The sequence below is a fragment of the Pituophis catenifer genome, unplaced genomic scaffold (assembly GCF_029215685.1).
Source record: "Pituophis catenifer annectens isolate HBS135680 unplaced genomic scaffold, rPitCat1.0.hap2 SCAF_1, whole genome shotgun sequence".
In the NCBI taxonomy this organism is placed as follows: Eukaryota; Metazoa; Chordata; class Lepidosauria; order Squamata; family Colubridae; genus Pituophis; species Pituophis catenifer.
In genome coordinates this window covers 127,038,761-127,059,274 of record NW_027256881.1, presented here as the reverse complement: position 1 = coordinate 127,059,274, position 20,514 = coordinate 127,038,761, and the positions used below count along the sequence as shown (strand labels likewise).

General features: G+C 34.8%; 1 protein-coding gene across 1 annotated transcript in view; it reads right to left on the bottom strand.

Annotated features, from left to right (window-relative positions):
* The window catches only part of CSMD1 (CUB and Sushi multiple domains 1), a 1,157,523-nt gene that overhangs the window by 282,632 nt on the left and 854,377 nt on the right, over positions 1-20,514 (bottom strand). The window contains exons 8-9 of the mRNA XM_070954938.1: positions 12,171-12,258; positions 1,783-1,907 (exon numbers count right to left, since the gene is read on the bottom strand). Of these exons, the coding sequence (XP_070811039.1) occupies positions 1,783-1,907; positions 12,171-12,258 (213 nt within the window). The remainder of the gene's footprint in view (positions 1-1,782; positions 1,908-12,170; positions 12,259-20,514) is intronic.

Genomic DNA, 20,514 nt, shown 5'->3' with positions numbered 1-20,514 from the left:
GAAATCTTGGAAACAGATTAAAATAAGCAATGTACAGTTCATTTCAAAAAATTTTGTCAATGTTAATTTATTCACAAGACCCCACAAGCATCAAAAATAAATCGAGGAACTGTTTATTTATGCAGTGAAGTTATTATAGAGCCAAGCTGAATTCTATCAAGAAATGCACTGAAGATATTACTTTTATAAATGTTCTATTACAAAGATTCTCATAATTGAGTGGTTCATCTAATTGGAATCCATTTAAACATGAAGAAATCATAATACTATCACTAAATCATAATAAATCTGAGGAATTAAAATGTGAATGGACTCAGTAATATAAATGGAACTGTATTCATATCATTAAAGTCATATTTTTTTTTGAACTAAAAGTAAAATAATTTGTTGTAACAGTATGATGAATAGTATTTATATGATACAAAATTATCATTTAAATTAATTATTTAATGATCAAAATAGAATTAGATATATGTTTATCATAAGAACTAGTTGTCACAAAATTCATTCCTTATCAATGATAGTCATTAAACAATGTGTATTTGTATTTGTGTGTGTGTGTGTGTGTGAAAGAGAGAGAGAGAGAGAGAGAATTATATATATTGAATATAGCTATATATTTTAGCTATATATATATAGCTATATAATTTTAACCTGGATTTTTGTTTTAATGGTTTGTTTTGTTTTAATTGTTGTGAGCTGCCCCGAGTCCATTGGAGATAGGGTGGCATACAAGTTCCATTAATAAATAAAATAAATAAATAAATATCCATGGCTAATGATTCATTCTTTCTGCCACTCATATTGGATTTAGAGATCACAACTGTTTATCCAGAAAAAAAAAAAAAACATTACAACAAGTGTTTTCATATATTTCTTGAAGTTTATTAATGTGCAAATACCGGTAGCATCATATTTAAAGTATACAAACTCATGACAATTATTTTAGAGATACCAAGAAATTAATATTGTTTCTATTTTGGTAATTAATAAAGTGATTTAATTCCTCTGGAACAATTTATGGCAAATGTCAAATATGAGAATACATATAATTTGAGATTAGAATCAATATTCTAACCTTTCAATATCTTTCTACATGAACAAGCAAAATTTCAAGTAATTAAGTTAAACATTAGAGGTCCTTCACCTGTAACATTGTACATATACTAATATATAGTTGATTCTTTTTCCTTTGAGCACAGCCTAAAAGGAAATCAAGATAAATATTTTATTTCTATACACTAAGATGTTTGTTAATATGAATAGTACATTAGAATTAAATCACCTTAATTGCTAAAATAGCTTGTAATTATCACACAGTACCTGTGGAGCTACAAAGATCTTTTAATAATTAATTAACTGATAATTAATTCACTACATAGAAAATAAATATAGAGCAATGCATGTTAATTGAGTATTTATATATCATGCAAAATGTGCCAGACAAAGGGATGTAATTAATTTTTAAAAGCTTAAGATTCAAAGGATAAGTAATTTTCCATAAAGGCAGGGGAGTTAGTCTTTAGAGGTTTGGCATAATCTAACATAAAGGATCAGACTTTATTCAAATACAGATTTCAGTACTTTTTTGCATTTAAAAAAAAAACAAAAAAACTTTGGGATGGTTCTTACCCTCAGACTCCCAAAGATTTCCTGAGTTTTGGTAAGAGCAATGTGCAGCCTGAATAAAAATGGGGGCCATTGCCCTATCAAGTATATAACTAATTAATGAAGATGAAGGCAGAAAGCTTCCCACCAGCTTCCATCTTGAACAATACTTACCACGGCAAATTGGCCTATGATCACTCCAAGCAGCTAAGGTATCTGTCACCTTTTGACAAGTAATGCTTTTTGTTCCTTGGAGCACATAATTATCATCACAGGTAAAATGCACATTAGCACCAACTCTAGGAAAAGGAGAAAAAAAAAGATACCAACAGGTTTATAGCATTATAAAACTAAAGTTATTATATTCAAATCAAAGATCATTCTTGAAATAGCATTTTTTTTCCTATCATCAAAGCAAACATGTAACCAGTTTTCTTCTTCTCTGGATATACGGATGTGTGGTAGGAAAGTTAAAAAAAAAGAAAAGAAACCTTGCTAAAAATATAAACCAGAAGAATTTCTTGTGGCTTGCAGATATGCAGAAAGAAAATAAAACTACAAATTAAGTGGGGGGGGGGACAGTAAGATTTTTCTAACAGTAGACCTGTTTTCATCAAATTGCGTTCAGTGGTGGGTTGCCCCCGGTTCGCACCGGTTCTATAGAACCGGTAGTAAAACTGGCAGGAGGCTCCACCCACCGACCCCAATGTCACCGAAACGCTTCTGTGCATGCGCAGAAGAGTGCGCAGAAGAGCGAAGCGCACACATGTGCGCAGCCCTGCTGTAAACCGGTAGTAAAGATAAGTAGAAACCCCCCCCCCCCAATTGCATTCTGATATAGATAGATGAGAACTTCCTAAATTCAAGATACAGATCTTAATGAAGCCTGTCCCGTTAGCAGCATTCCCTTGTTGGCTGGCTAGTTACCCCTGGAACTGGGACAGGAAGAGGCCCTGGAGGAGATTTCTGGGAAATGTAGTCCTCAGGAGGAAGAGTTAAATCAGAGTGCTGAAGAGTAGGACAGCAGATCCGAGCATCTCAGAAGAAAGGACTGAAAGCCAGTGAAAAGAAGCAGCTACAAGGAAAAAAAGGCTGGAGTCCTTCAAAAAGAGAGAGAGATTGACCTCAAGGAAGAGCGATGGTGGTATCTCACCCTAGAGATTGTATCCTGGCTGCCACAGGAGGGAGACTCCATACGACTCTGACTTGGCCTGTAGAGGACATGTTTATGAGGCAACAAGATTGGTGAGGGGCCATTTGGTCAAAAAAACCAGTCTTGGAACATTTTTAGACATATTGCTTACCATAAGTTTTAATGTTTTAATGATGTGTTGTTTAATTTGATTTATATCTTTATTATAAAGATTATAGTAAATGGCTTTATTATAAAGCCATTATTTATAATTAAAGTGTACTGTATATCTCCCTCTAAAAGAGTGAGATATGTTGGTGTGCCTGGGCCAGGTTGGGCTGTTCACCTGGGAAAGGGATAGAAGGACCTGATTGCCAATGGAGAAAAATGCTAAGTATGAAAGTAAACTGGTGAGTATAGGTTGCATTGCCAATATCTTGTCTCTGAAAGATGACTGCAGATTTGAAATTGTTAAATGGACCGAGCAATTTTGGCAGGCAAAATTTTGATAGATGAGTTTCTCCTTGGTTTACAAAAATCTAAATAAACAAACATGCCTTATGCTTCAATCACCTTTTTTCCCCCCATTTCCAGATGGAAACTGTTCTAAAGGAAATATCTTCACAGCATGAATACTGTAGTCAGTTTGGTATTTATTACTGCTCTAAGTCTAAGAAGTTTAAAATTTAAAGGCTATTTAATCAAATTCACCCAATTCTTCAAATCATGTTACTAGATACATTTCCAAAAAATATGTTCTTTTATTTCCTTAAACGCAATAATAATAATAATAAAACAGTAGATAATCTCCAATACTTTTAACAATGAGCTCAAAGTTTATTATTATTTATAAACTAGAACATTAATAAAGAAATAGGACTAAATGCTTGGTCAAGGCATCAGTTATCAGCACTTTTAAATGCCAAAACTACAACTTCCCCACTAATGATAGTATCTGAGGAGTCCTGCCAGAGCTTAAAAGAAATCTAAAGTTAAAATTTATGAACGACACTCCCATGATGACCAATAATGAAAAATGTAAAACAGGGATCTTTTTAAAATTGTGAACTGGCAAGTGTAAAGGTTGTTTTCATACTATACTTTTCAAATTACTATGCAATTTATCAGTTCAGGAAAACAGACAAATATTTACTCTTTAGAGTATTGTGTGGAGTATTGTGTAGATGCCTTTGTAGATTAGAAGTCATAAGCAAACTTGATTTCGTTCAAAGGATCAAACCATGAATCCAAAAATTGACCATTAAAAAAATCTTTATTCAAAACAAATGTTGTGTTTTTTAACTGCAGACAAAAGGAAGAAAAATCTTTGGCAGATTCAAAGTCTAATATATAATGGCTGATACCATTTGAACAAAAATGCAAAATAGGAATAAAGATATATAAGAGAAAGTAACTGAGCAGTAGTCAGTGGTGGGTTTCTACCAGTTCGCTCCGGTTCGGGCGAACCGGTAGTGGCAGCAGCGGGAGGCTCTGCCCACCTGCCTGGACATCATCACGGATGCTCTGCACATGCACAGAAGGTTCTGCACAGGCGCCAAAGCATCATGCACAACCGAAGCAAGCGTGCACATGTGCACGCTCATTGTTCCAAACCAGTAATGAAGGTAGTGGAACCCACTACTGGCAGTAGTTTAATTGTCATGGCACCACAGAATTTAAATTGCTTTACTATACTTAAAGCACTAGTTTCTAGGTAGCTTTCTTTGTAGGAAGGAGGAAACAAAGATAAAGGAAGCTTGCTTACACCTTCTTTTTAATTATAAAACATAAATTGCTAAAATCACAAAAGAGAAAGACTTGAAATGATCAAAGTCTCAGTCATTACCATAGTTTAAACTATGAAAAGTTTTTTTGGGGGGGACCATCAGTGTTAAGCCAGTAGTGGTCATATAGCAATAGAAATAGCACTTAGACTTAGATACCACTTCATAGTGCTTTTACAGCCCTCTCTAAGCGGTTTACAGAATCAGCATATTGCCTCCAACAATCTGGGTCTCATTTTAGCCATCTCGAAGGATGGAAGGCTGAGGCAACCTTGAGCCAGTGAGATTTGAACTGCCGAACTGTAGCTAGCAGTCAGCTGAAATAGCCTGCAGTGCTGCACTCTAACCACTGCACCGCCTCTGCTCTTCTGTAGGCTTTAAAATAAACTCTCTCTTTTTCCAATTAATTTCATTACAGAAATAATTTTCTTCAGTCTGGGAGAATCTTTGAATAATGTATTGCAGCCCAGTCTAATAAGCACAACCATTTTTCTCCTGAGAAATTCCTAGTCTTTATGTGAATGTATTAATACAAAACTTTTTCTTTGTCGTGTGTACACCACAATTTTTTAGAAAAGTAAAATACAGTAATTTACTTCATCCTGACAAGAGGAAAAACTATACTATGTCACGCTTATGCTGCAAATCCCTTCTGTACTGTTATTTTCTCTCATCTATACAGTAACTCTTTTATTTTAATCAAGGCTATGACCCAAAACATGGATGTTTAAAAGAAAGTAAAAGACAACCAGACATTTTTTTGTAATTTTTGAAAATAAGAACCTTGATATACTATAAAGGTTATCCAGATATGTGTAATGAAGGAGAAACTCAAAGAATGTTTTTATGCAATTTTCATCATTAAAGGAACACTGACAATCTTTGTGCTTTTGTTTATACTTTTTTAATGGATATTTCTATCTAAATCGAAAGCCATAGAGTAGCCATAGAGTAAGGCAAACATCTGCAAAAAGATGTAAGATTTTCAAAAGATTCCCTTCACCACTAATGTATTTGCTTTGCTAAATTAGATTGAATCACAGCATAGATTATCTGCCCTACTCAGATATTCAGAGACTGAACAAATATGTACAAGCCACTTGAAGCATTGATAGATTTCATCTTCTTAGGATGAACAGTATATTGATGACAAGTCACTGCTTGTTACCATAGTCTAGAGATACAGTACATTGATGCTTTTTGTTGATCATTTGTGGTTCTGTGTGTATATGTGTCCATCTTCCACTTTCCTAACTAAATGACAGTAGTTGGTCTCTTAAATGCCACTGATATGCAGGGGCTTCTTCTTCACCAATATCAAAACCTCAGAGTACTATTTAACATTCATATAAGCAAGAACCATAGCATGGCGGTCTCCTGCATAGCCATGCTGGAATTTCTTGAACAATAAAAGTAAGACTTAGTAATGTCATGGGGTTGCTAGGTTTTAATACAGAGCCAGCTGCTGAGGATGCAGTTTTTGCATCGGTGTTATATTGCATGTCCTTGCTATCATCCTTTCCCAAAGACCACTGTAGTGGCTTGCTCTATAATCTACATGGAATCAACATGTGGAAAATGTGCTTTACATGAACTCAGAAGGAAAGAGAATTTGCTTTTGTAATATTCTACAGAGGCTGTCCTCTGTTCCCTGAAGATTCTGTTAATGTAATCTTACAATAAAAGGCAGAGCTAGTACTCTAGTACTGTATTATTGTTGTGCTTTTTGTCTGGATTACCTAAAAGAGATAACACCAATGTTGCAAGTCACAAAGTATTCCTTCCCCTTCCTTCCAAAGATAAAACTAGGAGGGTGCCCTCAGAAACACTTCCCACAACACCTCTGCTTTTGCATGATGTTGTCTAGCTACGTCTCTTCCTCCTGACTCCCAAGGTCACTCTTACACACATGACACATATACAGATATAGGTGGGTAGAGATATGTATTCATTCGCCTCTTTTAAAAGCTGTATCAACAGTACTCGGTGCTTATTTATTTTTAATATTGTTACAATCATTTTATTTTATTTAAAACATAGGTGTATTTTTTTAAAAAAAAGTATTATCTATGAATAGGCAAATAACGACTGAAGTTATACAAAGTCCATTGGAGTAGGGTGGCCAATAAAATCAAATTTATTTATTTATTTATTTAGAAAATTTATATTGCCACTTGCTTGCACATAGCGACTCAAGGCAGATTACAAGGTCATAAAAACACAATATAAAAGAAATAAAAACAAAAATAATAAAAAAGAAAAATAATAAACCCCCACCCCACCCTGATAACAGCACACAAAAGATGTGGTTCTGCCATTTAATGGCAGAATCACATCTTCAGGGCTTTCCGAAAGAGGTTTAGAGTGGGGGCCAATCTAATCTCTGAGGGGGATGATGTTCCAGAGAGAGGGAGCCATCATGAAGAAGGCCCTTTTTCTGGATCCCACCAGATGTATCTCCTTAGGGGACAGGACCAGTAACATTCCTTGCCTCCCCACTCTAGTGAATTGGGTAGATTTGACTGGCAAGAGACAGTCCCTCAGATAACCTGGTCCCAACCATGAAGGGCTTTAAAGGTGACAACCAGCACCTTGAATTGCACCCGGAAGCAAATCAGCAACCAATGAAGTTCTCGCAGGAGACGTGATAAATGTGCACACTGAGATCTGCATAAAACCAGCAGTCCACTGCATTTTGCACCAGCTGGAGCTTCTGGATGCTTTTCAGGGGCAGCCCCATGTTTTACTATTTCCTCCTTTTTTGCTGGGTTGGGGAATGGCATCATTTTTCCTCCATAACTTTGTCTAATTTCTTGCTGCAGAATGAAGGATGGAGCTCTTATTATCAAATCCCTTATCCCTACTTCATATCATATTAGATCCTTATTCAGAAATCACATAATTGACCAATAACAAGTGTGAAGAACTTAGGTGTGTGTCTCTTGTTAGGCAGCTTGACAGATGACTAAGCACCACATATATTCACCTATCCCTGCCACATCATACTGGAAGGAAAAGGTGTTGGGTTTTGTTTTTTGTTTTTTGTGCCAGAAAATGACAATTGGTAGGAGAAGAAATTCAGACAGTGGGATGCAACAATCGTTTTCCTTAACTTGGTCTGCATTAAAAGAGTAAGGAAAGCACCATTCACTGATGTCATTACTGAGACATATTATCGATAAGTTTGCTAGGTGCTGGCTCATTGACTGAAGGATACAGTTTTAATACTGTCCAAAGTCTATCTCCTTTTTGTACTCTTTTTTACTCCTAAAGACTTTTCCCTTGTCAATGAATAATGTGATATAAAACCCTTTAGGAATACCAAACTGATTATCTCAAGAACTTCATTGATTACTCATATGGTTTGCTACATGTTCATACATGTTTATGGGATATATATGCTGTGGACTATTGGAATGTGCTCTATATGGGCATGGCCTTGAAACTCATTCAGAAGCTTCATCTGGATGCACAATACCACTTTTATATGTGCTGCATTAGCTCCCAGTATGATTTCATGTATAATTCAAGGTACTGGTTAACTTCTTTGAAGGCCAGCATGGCATGGTTATTTCTAGGACCACCTCTCCCTTCCCATCAGATCTGGCAGAGGGAGCATGCTCCAGGTCCTCTTGGTGAGGCAATGGCACATAGTGGGCCCAAGCTAGTGTATCATGGTGCTTGCCCTATGAAATAGGCTCCATCCAGAGGTTCAGGCAACTCCAACCTATGGCATTTTGGAAAACCACAAAGATCTGGCTTTTCTCCTAGGCATCGAGTTTTTAGTTGGGGAGCTCTGGATGATGGATGAATATCATAGATATTTGGTGTTTTCAGTGAGGGAGGCTCAATCCAGGTCTTTATTGTTTTTGCAGTTTTATTGCTAATGTTTTATACAGTATTTTTATTGTGCAGAGTTTCATTGGATAGATGAGAAACCTTTTGTTTTTGATTAATAAAGAAAAAAATAAAATGGTAAAATAGTAAAAGTTAGAATTTTGCACATTTAGGCCTCAAACACTTAGCACTGTTTTGTCAAGTGAGACATATTTTATCTTACATTTGAAATAGAATAGAATAGAATAGAATAGAATAGAATAGAATAGAATAGAATAGAATAGAATAGAATAGAATAGAATAGAATAGAATTCTTTATTGGCCAAGTATGATTGAACTCACAAGGAATTTGTCTTCAGTGGATAACTCTCAGTATACATAAAATATATTAGTGATAAATCATGATCATAGTGATCATAAATACATTCATCATGAATCATAAGATACAACACTTAGCGATAGCCATAGGATACTAAATAAGCAATCAAAATCATACTAGATAACTAAATAAAACAATATAAATCATAAAGATACAAGCAACAAGGTTATAGTCATAAGTAGAAAAGGAGATAGGTAATAGGAAGGATGAGAAGAATAATAGTAATACAGTCTTAATAAATAGTTTGACAGCAGTGGTGAGTTTCCCCCGGTTCGCAACGGTTCTATAAAACCAGTAGTAAAACTGGCGGGAGGCTCCGTCCGCCAACTCCAATGTCATCAAAATGCTTCTGCGCATGCGCAGAAGAGTACGCGTGAGTGAGCGAGCGAAGCAAGCATGTGCATGTGGCCCCGCTGCGAACCGGTAGTAAAGGTAAGTAGAACCCATCCCTGTTTGACAGTGTTGTGGAAATTAGTTGCTTAGCAGAGTGATGGTATGCGGGAAAAAGCTGTCCTTGTGTCTAGTTGTTCTGCATTTAAGCATATTTGATCAAAGTAAACCAATATTTTAATTAATTTGTTTCCTGGTTAGTTAGCTAAATACTTCCTAGAACTTTTTTTTTTCATTTATGCATCTGAATTCTTAAAGTTCTTTACTTTAAAAAGTAAGTACTGTGAACTGGAGATTCTTGCTTCAAGGAACAAAACTATATTGATAATTTCACTATTTCTAAGTACCAAAGCTATAACTTAGTTAATTACAAGCCTGTGGTTGCAATTAAGTGATGTAAACAGAGTATAATGTAATGAGATGGCCATTCTTCTCAACTAAAATTATGACAATACTGGCAACAAAGTTGACTGCTTGAACAAATCTCTTTTATTTAATGGATAATGAGAGCCAGGAGCTATTTTTTTACCATTATCTTTGCCTGCTCTGTAATGCTTTAAAAGATTATGGTTTTTAAACAATCACATTCTTATGACTGCTTGTTAAGGAAGCAATCCATTTGTATTCAATTGGTTTAGTTTCCAGTAACTGAATATACTATTCATATATAAACAAATTTCACACAAAACGTCAGACTGCTTTAATATTCAGTTATTACACAAACTTCAGTACACAAACTTCTGTTTCATGTTCATATTTAGGCATAAAGGATAGCATTATGCTCTCTTATTTCCCTGCAAGCTATCTGTAAAGCAAGTAAAATAAGAACACTGGGGAATTTTGAAAACAGACGATATTATATACATGTATGTTTTGAACTCATAGAATGATTGAAATATATGTGGATTCCTACATTGGGATTTAAAAAGTAACTTTGCATCCTAATAGATGATGATGATGATGATGATACTAATGTGTCTTCAAGTTGGATTTGACTGTTAGTGACCACAAAGGTTTATTTAATGCATAGTACCACATATATAAGGAATCAGTTGTTCAGTTAAGCAATGTTATTTAACTTTGCTCTCCCACTTACCAAAAATACTATGCTATGATAAACCTGGGATCCTGAAGACTGAACCACATCTTCAGGTTAATTTAGTTGCAATTTGGATAACAAGATAGGGAAAAGATATAGGAGCATTGGCTATAGGGAAAATCTAAATTTTCTGTGTAACAAATAACACTTCATATCTGTGCTTCTACTTTCCCTTTATGTTATATCTGAGTGTTTTTACATGTGCACATGCCTGCACTGTTTTACGCTAGCTCATGCAACAAACTCTTCATTATTTAATTTATGTCCATTAACTTAGGTAGAAATGGTCTTCCTTCCTGTAAGTAGAACACTTAATTAAGGACAGGAAGGGATTTGCAGGGGCTTCCTCTAAATGTAATTATCCTTTAGTGTTCGCAGTGCTCTGAATTTTGCAAATGCACCTCTGATCCAAATCAGTATACAAAAGGCATTTGGGCAAGGGGAAATTTTTGGGAAGATGGGAAGAATCAGATTCATCTGTCTTTGCCTGTGACTGTATACATACAAATGATGGGCTGTTCCATTAATGCCTCTCCAACTTTAGACACTAGCTTGTTCTGACATGCTGTATCACTACTTTGGTCATTGATAATAGGATTCCAGTTTTATTATTTCCCTTTGCCCTGTAGTCCAACACCGAATAAATGCCACGAAAGAGGAAATAACTGAAGAGGCGAGTAACTTCCCTGTCTATGAAACTGCCCTCTTTTCTAGTTGATAGAATTCTTTGGTCTTTCTAAATTACTTTTTCTGCCCTCCTGCTGATAGAGGAGTTATTTCCAGCTTCTTGAAGAGAGCTGAAGTTTGATAAAAAGCCTGTTCTTTTTTCCACCTTAGCAGGATGATTAAGGAACACTGCATCTCTGTCAAAAGTGCTTCAGAGCCATTGTGACTGAAGCAAAATAAATTGGCACAGAGTAAGCAGGAAATGTAAATAATTGCACCATCTCAAATTTACAGAAAACAGCACAGTTTAGAATAAAGTTTGCACGCATTATAGAATGGCCAAATTTATCTCCCTGTTGTTGTTTTTTTTACTCCCTTCCACCCCAAAGCAGAAAATTCTATTTAAGAACTTTTTTTGGTATTTATATTTCAAGAAAAAGGAAATGTTAAGCCTCAGGGAAGGAGTAAATATTCATTAGAAATCAAAGTGTTTTTTTTTTAATCTCATGCTTCACTATATACTGATGTAGTTATAATATCTATTGTCCAAAATCATCAGCTGAGAAATTTTAGACAAGAAATTTACAATACCTGAATACAGAATGAAAGTGAGAAATAGTAGAGAGTACAATGGTGTATGAAGCACCCTTCGTGGTGGCAAACACTTTTCCTGAAAATGTCTAGGTTTAGCAATAGCAACAGCACTTAGACTTATATATCACTTTGCAGTGCTTTACAGCATTCTCTGAATGATTTACAAATGTTAGCATATTGCCCCCAACAATCTAAGTCCTCATTTTACCAACCTTGGAAGGATGGAAGACAGAGTCAACCTTGAATTGGTCAGAATCGAACTTCAGGCTTGGGCAGAGTCAATCTGCAATACTGCATTTTAACCACTGTGCCACTACAGCTTAATTCAAACTATTATACAAAATGTTGTATAATTGTCAGTTTGAATGCTCCTAGTAATTTTGAGTATAATCAAGATTTATATTAAGGCATATTAAATATTAACAATATTGGTAGCAAACCTGCCACTATTAGAAGTGTCAAAGCATGCTTAAAATCACTTTTAATTGCAAAGTAATAAAGTGCAATTCACTTTTAATTGCAAAGACTATCCATGGATAGGTGTAATTACCAACCTGATTATGTCATTGTCACAGAAAAGTTATAGATAATGTTAATGCAAACTGATAGCTTTTAATGAGAATATTAGCTTCACATACAGCTAAATAAAAATATCTGCAAACATAAATCCGTATGAAATACCTAAAGTCCAAGCCTGTTCGCTTCCCATTTTCAGGAATCCCTGGGTCAGGACACATATCTGAGGCAACAGCATCTCCTCCTTGACTCACTGTAATAGAAAAAGAATGAGCTATCACAGTTGATAAGCTATACTTTAAATACAACTTTTTAGAAAGACAAAGAGAATCATGAAAAGTTCAATGCATTATCCATTAAGAGTAAGCTATCTCTGCGGGTTTTACTCTGCTAGTGGTGTCTAACTCTAGGGGCCAGTCATGTGGCCAGCCTGACATCATGCTACAGCACAGAGCATATGGCAAAACACAGAACGCTGTTACCTTTCTGCATGTTTATATGGGGTACCTATTCATCTATTTGCATTTCATGTTTTCAAACTGCTAGATTGGCAGGAGCTGGGACAAGAGATGGGAGCTCACTCTGTCTCGTAGCACTCAGATCTCGAACTGCTAAGCTATTGACCTTTAATAGTCTAAGACTCAGCATCTTAACCACTGAGCTACGATGTCTCTCGATTAAGAGTAACCATAGATTTATATTTCACACAGGAGACAAATTAAATGGTGTTGATCGATTCATGACATTTCATCCTACTTACACTAGGGTTACCACATCAGGTCTGCAAATATCTAAACCCTTGCTGGCATTTAGGGTTCAGCTGGACTTCTGCAGCCTTATTTATTGATTATTACATTTATAACCAAAGCTACCGTGATAATTTCCAACAAAATTTGATAACAATAACAATAAAACTCAAAGAAAATGTATCAAAAGCATAAAAAATATTATTGTTGGAGGCACTAATCCAATAATAGTGCTTCTTTGGGAACTTTTCACAAGGATCTTGCAGAATGGTAAATATAATTCATCTTCCCTTAGGCTCTCAAAGCAGAAAGATATCTCATGTTCAGGGTTTTTACCTGTTTTACACATCCTGTCTTGGAGAGAAGGGTGGGAATTTCTCCATTTTTACACAGGATATATGCTACAGGATATACTGTATGATACAGGATTTCACCCTGAAATCCATGTATTTGGGACTGAATCAAGGCCTAAGCAGTCAGATGTTATTCTATGGAATTAAAACCACCACCAGGAATTGGCTTGACGGACTTTTGTACTTTAAATGGTCAGAGTGTCACATAGTGCACACAATGACTTTGAAAATCAGGAATGGACTATGCACATTAAACAATGGCATTAAAATTACGACTAGTTGTGGAAAATGGTTAATTTATTTTCTTTAAGGCTATAGTACATTTAAGAATGTTTTAAGATGATGTGGATTTGTGTGGGTTCACAGGAGGGGCATAGCAAGGTTATAAATGGGTTTAACACCCTCAAATGAGAAATCTTTACTGTGATTTCTTGAGACAATATAGTGAATTTTAGCTGAAAGCTGAATCTTGACACCTGAAACATTGTCAAAAATCAATTTCTATTGAAATGACAACATTACAGAACTTATATATGATGAGAGATGCTGTGTTTTTGCATACACATAGTTGGGCACACATATAGAGAACAAAGCTCTTCAAAGTGACCAACTTCTGGCATCTAGTGCTATTTCCTCCATAAACCACTGAGACTGAAGTCATTATTACACATTTCAACATTCAAGACTTTAGAATGTCTACCTTGGCAAATCTATTATTTTGGAAAGACATAAAATATCTAGCATATGAGAAATCTAATATGCATTAACATTTTTCTTTATATTTCTTTGTGGCAAGATTTGTTTTCAGCCTCAATAGGTAGAAATTATGACAGCAGAAGAAACTGGAAATGATCAGTGACACATTTTTAGAAGATAGATTTAACATTTAATTTAATTGTATCACCCAGGTAAAAATGTGAGAAAATTATATTTCACAAGCAAAGTTTAGGAAATACCTAGTCATCTTTTTTTAAAAATACATAATTATGACTATAATTAGTATCAAGAATCAAACAATATACACAACAACCACTTAAAGAATAGGTTTCACTCCGAAATTCTGACAAACTGCATCAGCTAATCTGAAAAGCCAATATGGGACATTTAAAATGTTGTGTTTTATATCTGCCGCCCCCATTCAGATTCCCCAGCGCTTCAACCTTTTTATTTTCAAGTGCTTTTTCATTAGGATTTCTTTCAACCCCAGGGTGACCTTATAGCCAGAAAGTACCTATCCGCACACTCTTCCTCAACAAGGTCCTAACAATTATGGATTAACAATAATAGTTTTACCACACAAACACCAAGTTTATTGCACAGCACTCTAAGTCAAATCTTATTATACCTTAATGCAAAGTGTGAACACCTAAGAAAGAAAATTGTTCATCCCCCAACATAAAAAGTTGGTCTTTTTGTTCATACAGAGTACAGAAAACTCAACACACTGATTCTCAGGCAATTGATTATGGCCCTTCCACTTACCATAGCTGTAAATTTGGAACTTATTAGCAGTCTAATACAGTTGGGTTTAAGGGCTTATAAATATCTCCATGCCTTCCAGAGGCTGGTGAGAAGGTGGATTTGGAAATTCTGGCAAAGATATGGAACTTGTCCTATTTTAATGTCAATATAGTTTATAACCTGAGACCAGTAGTGGTTTCCACTTACCTTCACTACCAGTTCGGAACTGTGAGCATGCACGTGTGCATGCTTCACCCACGCACGGCCCTTCTACACATGCACAGAACCTTCTGCGCATGCACAGAGTGTCCATGATGACATACTGGTGGGTGGGCGGAGCCTCCCGCCGCTGCCACTACCGGTTCACCCAAACCTGGGCGACCACTGCCTGAGACCCACAACTATACACAAGCCTTGAACTGTGGCTCTGAGAAATGTTAAAGATTGTGAACAAATTGTAATGTGACAGAAAAGAAAAGCCTTACAATATCTGACTGAAAGGGTATCCTAGTTATATTTTATTTAGCCTTTTTAATATATATAGGTATGTATGTCTGTGTGTGTATGTGTGTTTATATATATATGTGTGTTTGTAAAGAAAGAAGCAGACATACTGTGAACTCCGGAACTTAAGATTTTAAAATTTTAAAAGAATTAAAATTTTATTTTACTAAGCTTTCGTCAGCCATCTGCTGACATCATCAGAGTATTAAACTAGTATTAAACTAGTTGATTAAATTAGTATTAATCAACTACTAATTGATTAATGGCATATAAAGGCAGAGATCTCTGTAATGGTAGTTTAATACTCTGACGATGTCAGCAGATGGCTGACGAAAGCTTAGTAAAATAAAATTTTAATTCTTTTAAAATTTTAAAATCTTAAGTTCCGGAGTTCGCAGTATGTCTGCTTCCTTCTTTACTAGTATACCTGGAACTCGTATTTTTAGATTAGTTTGTTATATGTGTGTGTGTGTGTGTGTGTGTGTGTGTGTGTGTAGTCTTTTGGAGTATTGTTAAAGGCCTATAATTCAAAATTTGATGGATGTGAAATATAGTTCTGCTTCAGCTCTGCTAAACTTCTAGAATTCCCAATAGAACTTATAATAATCACTTCTACAGTATAGTGAAAATATGCAAGATTGAGCCAATTGATTTAATTTTGTTATAAAAACAAGAAACATTTTTGGGAGGTTTGTGACTTTCCAGAGAATCTGATCATCATATATCACAAAATTATGTATAAAAGTTTCAGCACACCAAAATTTATGTTAACTATATTGGATTCTTTCCTTGATTTTATTCAAAGAAGCAAATCATAATCAAACTATATATCTTTCAATCTCTACTAAGATTATTTTTAACGTACAATATATAAGTCCTCTAGAACTATTTTGAACATACTCTCTTATTTTTCAACACCGTTTCCAAGTCACTCTTCATGGTTAATATATCACAGTACCTTTTCAGCATCAATCCCCAGGTTTGTGTGAGGGTGTTCCTCATTTCAAGCTTCATAAATTGCTGAATAAAAAAGGAACACCGTGATCTCAGAACCTTTGAGCAATTTTTGTTTCATTTAAATAGGATTCACATCAGCACACATGTTCTTGCTATGAAGAGTAAAATGTGGCTTAAAATTATGTCACAATAAGTAACGTATATTTATTGACTCCCCAAGAGAAAAAGAGCCAGTAAATAACATAATATCTTGTTCATAGACTTTCCTTGAAAAATATTCAGGGATTTGTCATTTTGGTACAATATTCTATATTGTAATGGAATGTTGTCTGGATTCCCAGGAGAGAGGGAATGCATTCCAGAGAAGCAGAAGACAGCAAAGCTGAGATAGCTTGTGTGGAGAAAAAGAGAATTAAGACAGTTTTTCCCTATTAGGTCTTAAAGTATATGTTTAATGGTGCAAGTAGTCTGTTTTAGTTTGGAAAGATTAGTGTCCATACATAAGGAACAATAAAGGACATATCAACATATCTTCCTTGAAGTATGAAATATATGTACATTGTCATACATATTCTCATTAGAAAATTCACACCACAATTGGTATAGAAATAAGGAAGCTTATTCAGGAAAGGAAAGTACCTAGGTATGTTGAAACAAACTTAGCTGTCAAGTTGTTTTAAATCAGAGATCAGTGAAAAGGGAAGGGGTTACAATGAAAATTTCAAATAGTGAACTGTGACATTTGAATTTTTATTTTACACTTACAGCAGTGTTTTCCTGCAATTCAAATGTGCTTTTTTTAAAGGCAACTTTTTGAGGAAGAAGATGTTTCACTTCGCATCCAAGAAGCTTCATCAGTTTTCTTGCAAGTTTATGTTTTCATAAATTGAGACAGAATTTTAATTTTTAATTAAATCAATTAAATTAGGATGAACTCATTTGGGGGACAATTTTTCAATTTGTCCCATGAATGAGTTGGCCTTAAAATGCATATATTCTCATAAATATGAGCATAATTATATTAATAGTTGAAACAAAATCGAGCTGACTGAAACAGATCATTCTCATATAAAGCTCTCAGCCAGCCTATATATGTAGCTGCGCACAAAATATAATACAAAAAATATATATGGCAGCAATATAATTTATTAAAATTAGAGGTATGCTAGCTCTTTTTAACAAATATGGAAAGTTGAGCTTTAAATCAGTGTAAGAAATGCTATTGAATGAGGATCCCAAGTAGGCCTTGGGTATATAGGTCTAACTAGACCAAATTAATGACATAGGATTTTATTTACTCCCACTCTCCTTCTCTTCTACCCTCTTTCCACTGTTCTTTCAATAAATCTTAAAACTGAAATGGAAGACTGATATGGATTTGTTCTTGTTTGTTGTATCTTTAAGGGATCATTTACCTGCCTACACAGTTCAGAATAGTTATTCTGTTTGTGTCTAAGGCTGAGGGGAAAAACACCATATATTTCACATATAATTCAGATTATGTAACAAATTTTTGCTGGTATGGGGAATTATTTTCTATAATGAAAAAAATATTGAATATAATATGTTCAAGTACAGGTCGTCCTCATTTGCGGATGGTAATTGGAACTGTGGGCTCATTGCTAAGCAACATGGTTCTAAGGCACAATGTCACGTTACCATGCCAACTTACAATTGCAGGTCTGGCAAGGCCTGGATTGACTTTAAACAGCTGTCCTTTAAAATCTGGTTAGCATCAGGGATTGAATTGCTAACAGAACACTGCACATGGCTGGTAATACATAAAGAGATCAAGAACAACCAAATGAATCACATTCGCTTTATCAGTCCTTAAATAAAGATTATCCAGCAAGGTGGTCAAAGCAGCCTTGATACCATAGTCAGTTTGAAAATGGGCCAAAACAATCTGCTTCTATAGCACTTGGAGTTTAATAACCCACCAATCCTTATGGATACTTGGGGTAGAAGAATTACTACCATGACATAAGGAAATTATGCATGCCAGATTTGCAACTGATGACTTTTTTTCTTTTCTTTTTTGGACATCTGAATTAGTTCATGTGCTCAGGAAGAGCAAGAAAGAGGCATTCAAGAAGCTTTCCTTAAGGTGCTTAGTTATGAAACAAATTTCAGGCATTTTTTAAAAATAAAAATACAGTGTATTATACAATATACAGTCTATAGTACATGAGGGTTACAAAGTTATCTATTCAGTTTAAAGCATCTGTTTAAGCATAAACCTGGTTTTACATGGAAAGATTTTCAAATATTTTTAAATAGAAAGGACTTTAGTTTTGCTGAAAGTACAATAACAGAGGTTTGTTTTCCAGTAATCTCCTTTTCAGGTAAATAACAGCATTTGTCTTTCATTTTTATTCTCCTTCTGTCTATCTCCAGTGTGTTTAATGTATATATTTACTATAATATAATGAATTAAAATTGGGGGGGGGGGAACTTGCTGCAAAAATGTTTTCTATGAATGAGGCAGGAATTGCTGCCATTAGATTCCCCAGCCCCTCTATATTTCATCTATTTCTGTAATTAGATTACTGAAAAGAAATGCTGTAAAATTACCGTTAATGTTATGTAATGTTCAATACATTACGTTTTGACATGTTTTGTTTTTATATATGTGTGATTGTTTTTGTGTTGTTTTGAAAGACAAACTGTTTAATAAAAATTATTTTATATATTAAAAAAAAGATTACTGAAAAAACAGTAGCAATTCCCCTCACCCTTTCCAAATTAATAGTACTTCCAAATATAATTCTGGAGTATTTTAAAAGAAGAAAATACATTTTAAAGCAATGCTGAGATGAGAAACTATGCAGGACATGTGCTTTAATTACTTTCTAACTATAGCAAACATTCATAACAAATTTTAAAATTCAAATTGAAATAAGATTGCTTCAGATCAAAACTATTGATAATTACATTTGCAAAACTATTGGTGAAAATAAAAAAAGGAAAAACTAATTAAGAATTAGCATACCTCACAGAGGCGAACAACAGAGGCATATAACAACGTGCATCCCACACGCAATCTATCTCTTCAGAAATTACTTCAAATGTTAGCACTTCCCTTCTTTTGCTAGTTACATGTATAAAAATAAAGATGCTAATTAATCTGTTTCTTTTGCAATGACACTGTAGGGATCTTAATACCTTGGAAACATAATGATTATTTCTTTTTGTTTTGTGTTCTGTTGGTTGATGAACAATTCAAATGACAACATCATTCTTAATGATAAAGTGATTAAAAAAGTGTTTTTGTCAAAGCAACAAGACAATAACATCATGATGGACATTGTGATATTTCATCATAAGTGATGCTGTCAGCTTCCTAATCAATAAATGATGTGTCTGGGCTGCTTCAATTGCCTCACCAATAAGCATGGAAGATTAAGCCAGAAGAAATACATGTTTGCATCAAAAGTGCATTTAAACTAGAAGATTGCAAGAGATCTATTTTATGAAAATGTTTATTACTTTGTTTTCAAAATCAAAAGTAAAGCAGGAGGAGGAGGAAAAGGAGAAGAAGGAGAAGAAGAAAGAGGAAAAAGAAGAAGAATCACAACCTCCTCAAACAAGATAGCTTTCTTTTGTAAACAGCAGGCACTTGATAAGCTGTAAAGTGTCCAGTAAGCTTCTACTCTTCTATGAAAAGTAAATTCACTTTTGTTGTTATCATTAATTTATATATAACAACAGCGAAAAAAGATAGAAATAATATAACTGACAAAATCTGCACTACTATTGACTTCTGCAGTTTGTTTAAGGCTATGATTCTGTCATTAACCAGATTGACAAAGGATTAAGGGTCTACATGAGTTTTCAGCTAAGTGTGCTTGAAGATTGACCACAGTCACATACAGAAAGCTTCATTTCTTGATCTGGCACATTCAATGGGTGTCCATTATCTATGTGAAACTTTTAGGAGAAATAATCCAGAACTTTGGCCTGATGGTGATATGCTGATAGTTGCCAACTGTTTTCCAGGCACAATTTAAGATTATTATTTTAAACCATGTATAAATCCATCTATTTTAATACATAATTCTGGGCCATGAACAACACATAGAAAACCAATATAAACATTCATAGTTTTGTTTTGTTTTTTTTAATTTGATTTATATGCCGCCCTTCTCTGGAGACTCAGGGCGGCTTACAATGCATTAAGCAATAGCCTTCATACTTTTGTATATTTTATACAAAGTCAGCTTATTGCCCCCACAAACTGGGTCCTCATTTCACCTACCTTAGAAAGGATGGAAGGCTGAGTCAACCTTGAGCCTTGGAGAGATTCGAACCAGCAGTAATTGCAGGCAGCTGTGTTAATAACAGGGTGCTTAGACCACTGTACCATCAAGGGTTTTAGTTCATTAAGATAATATAGTATAAGGTGGGGAGGGGAAGTAAAGAACCAAGGGCCAGATAAGAACGTACATAAATAGAGTCCCCAATATTATGACTCTAAAGCTTAGGTGA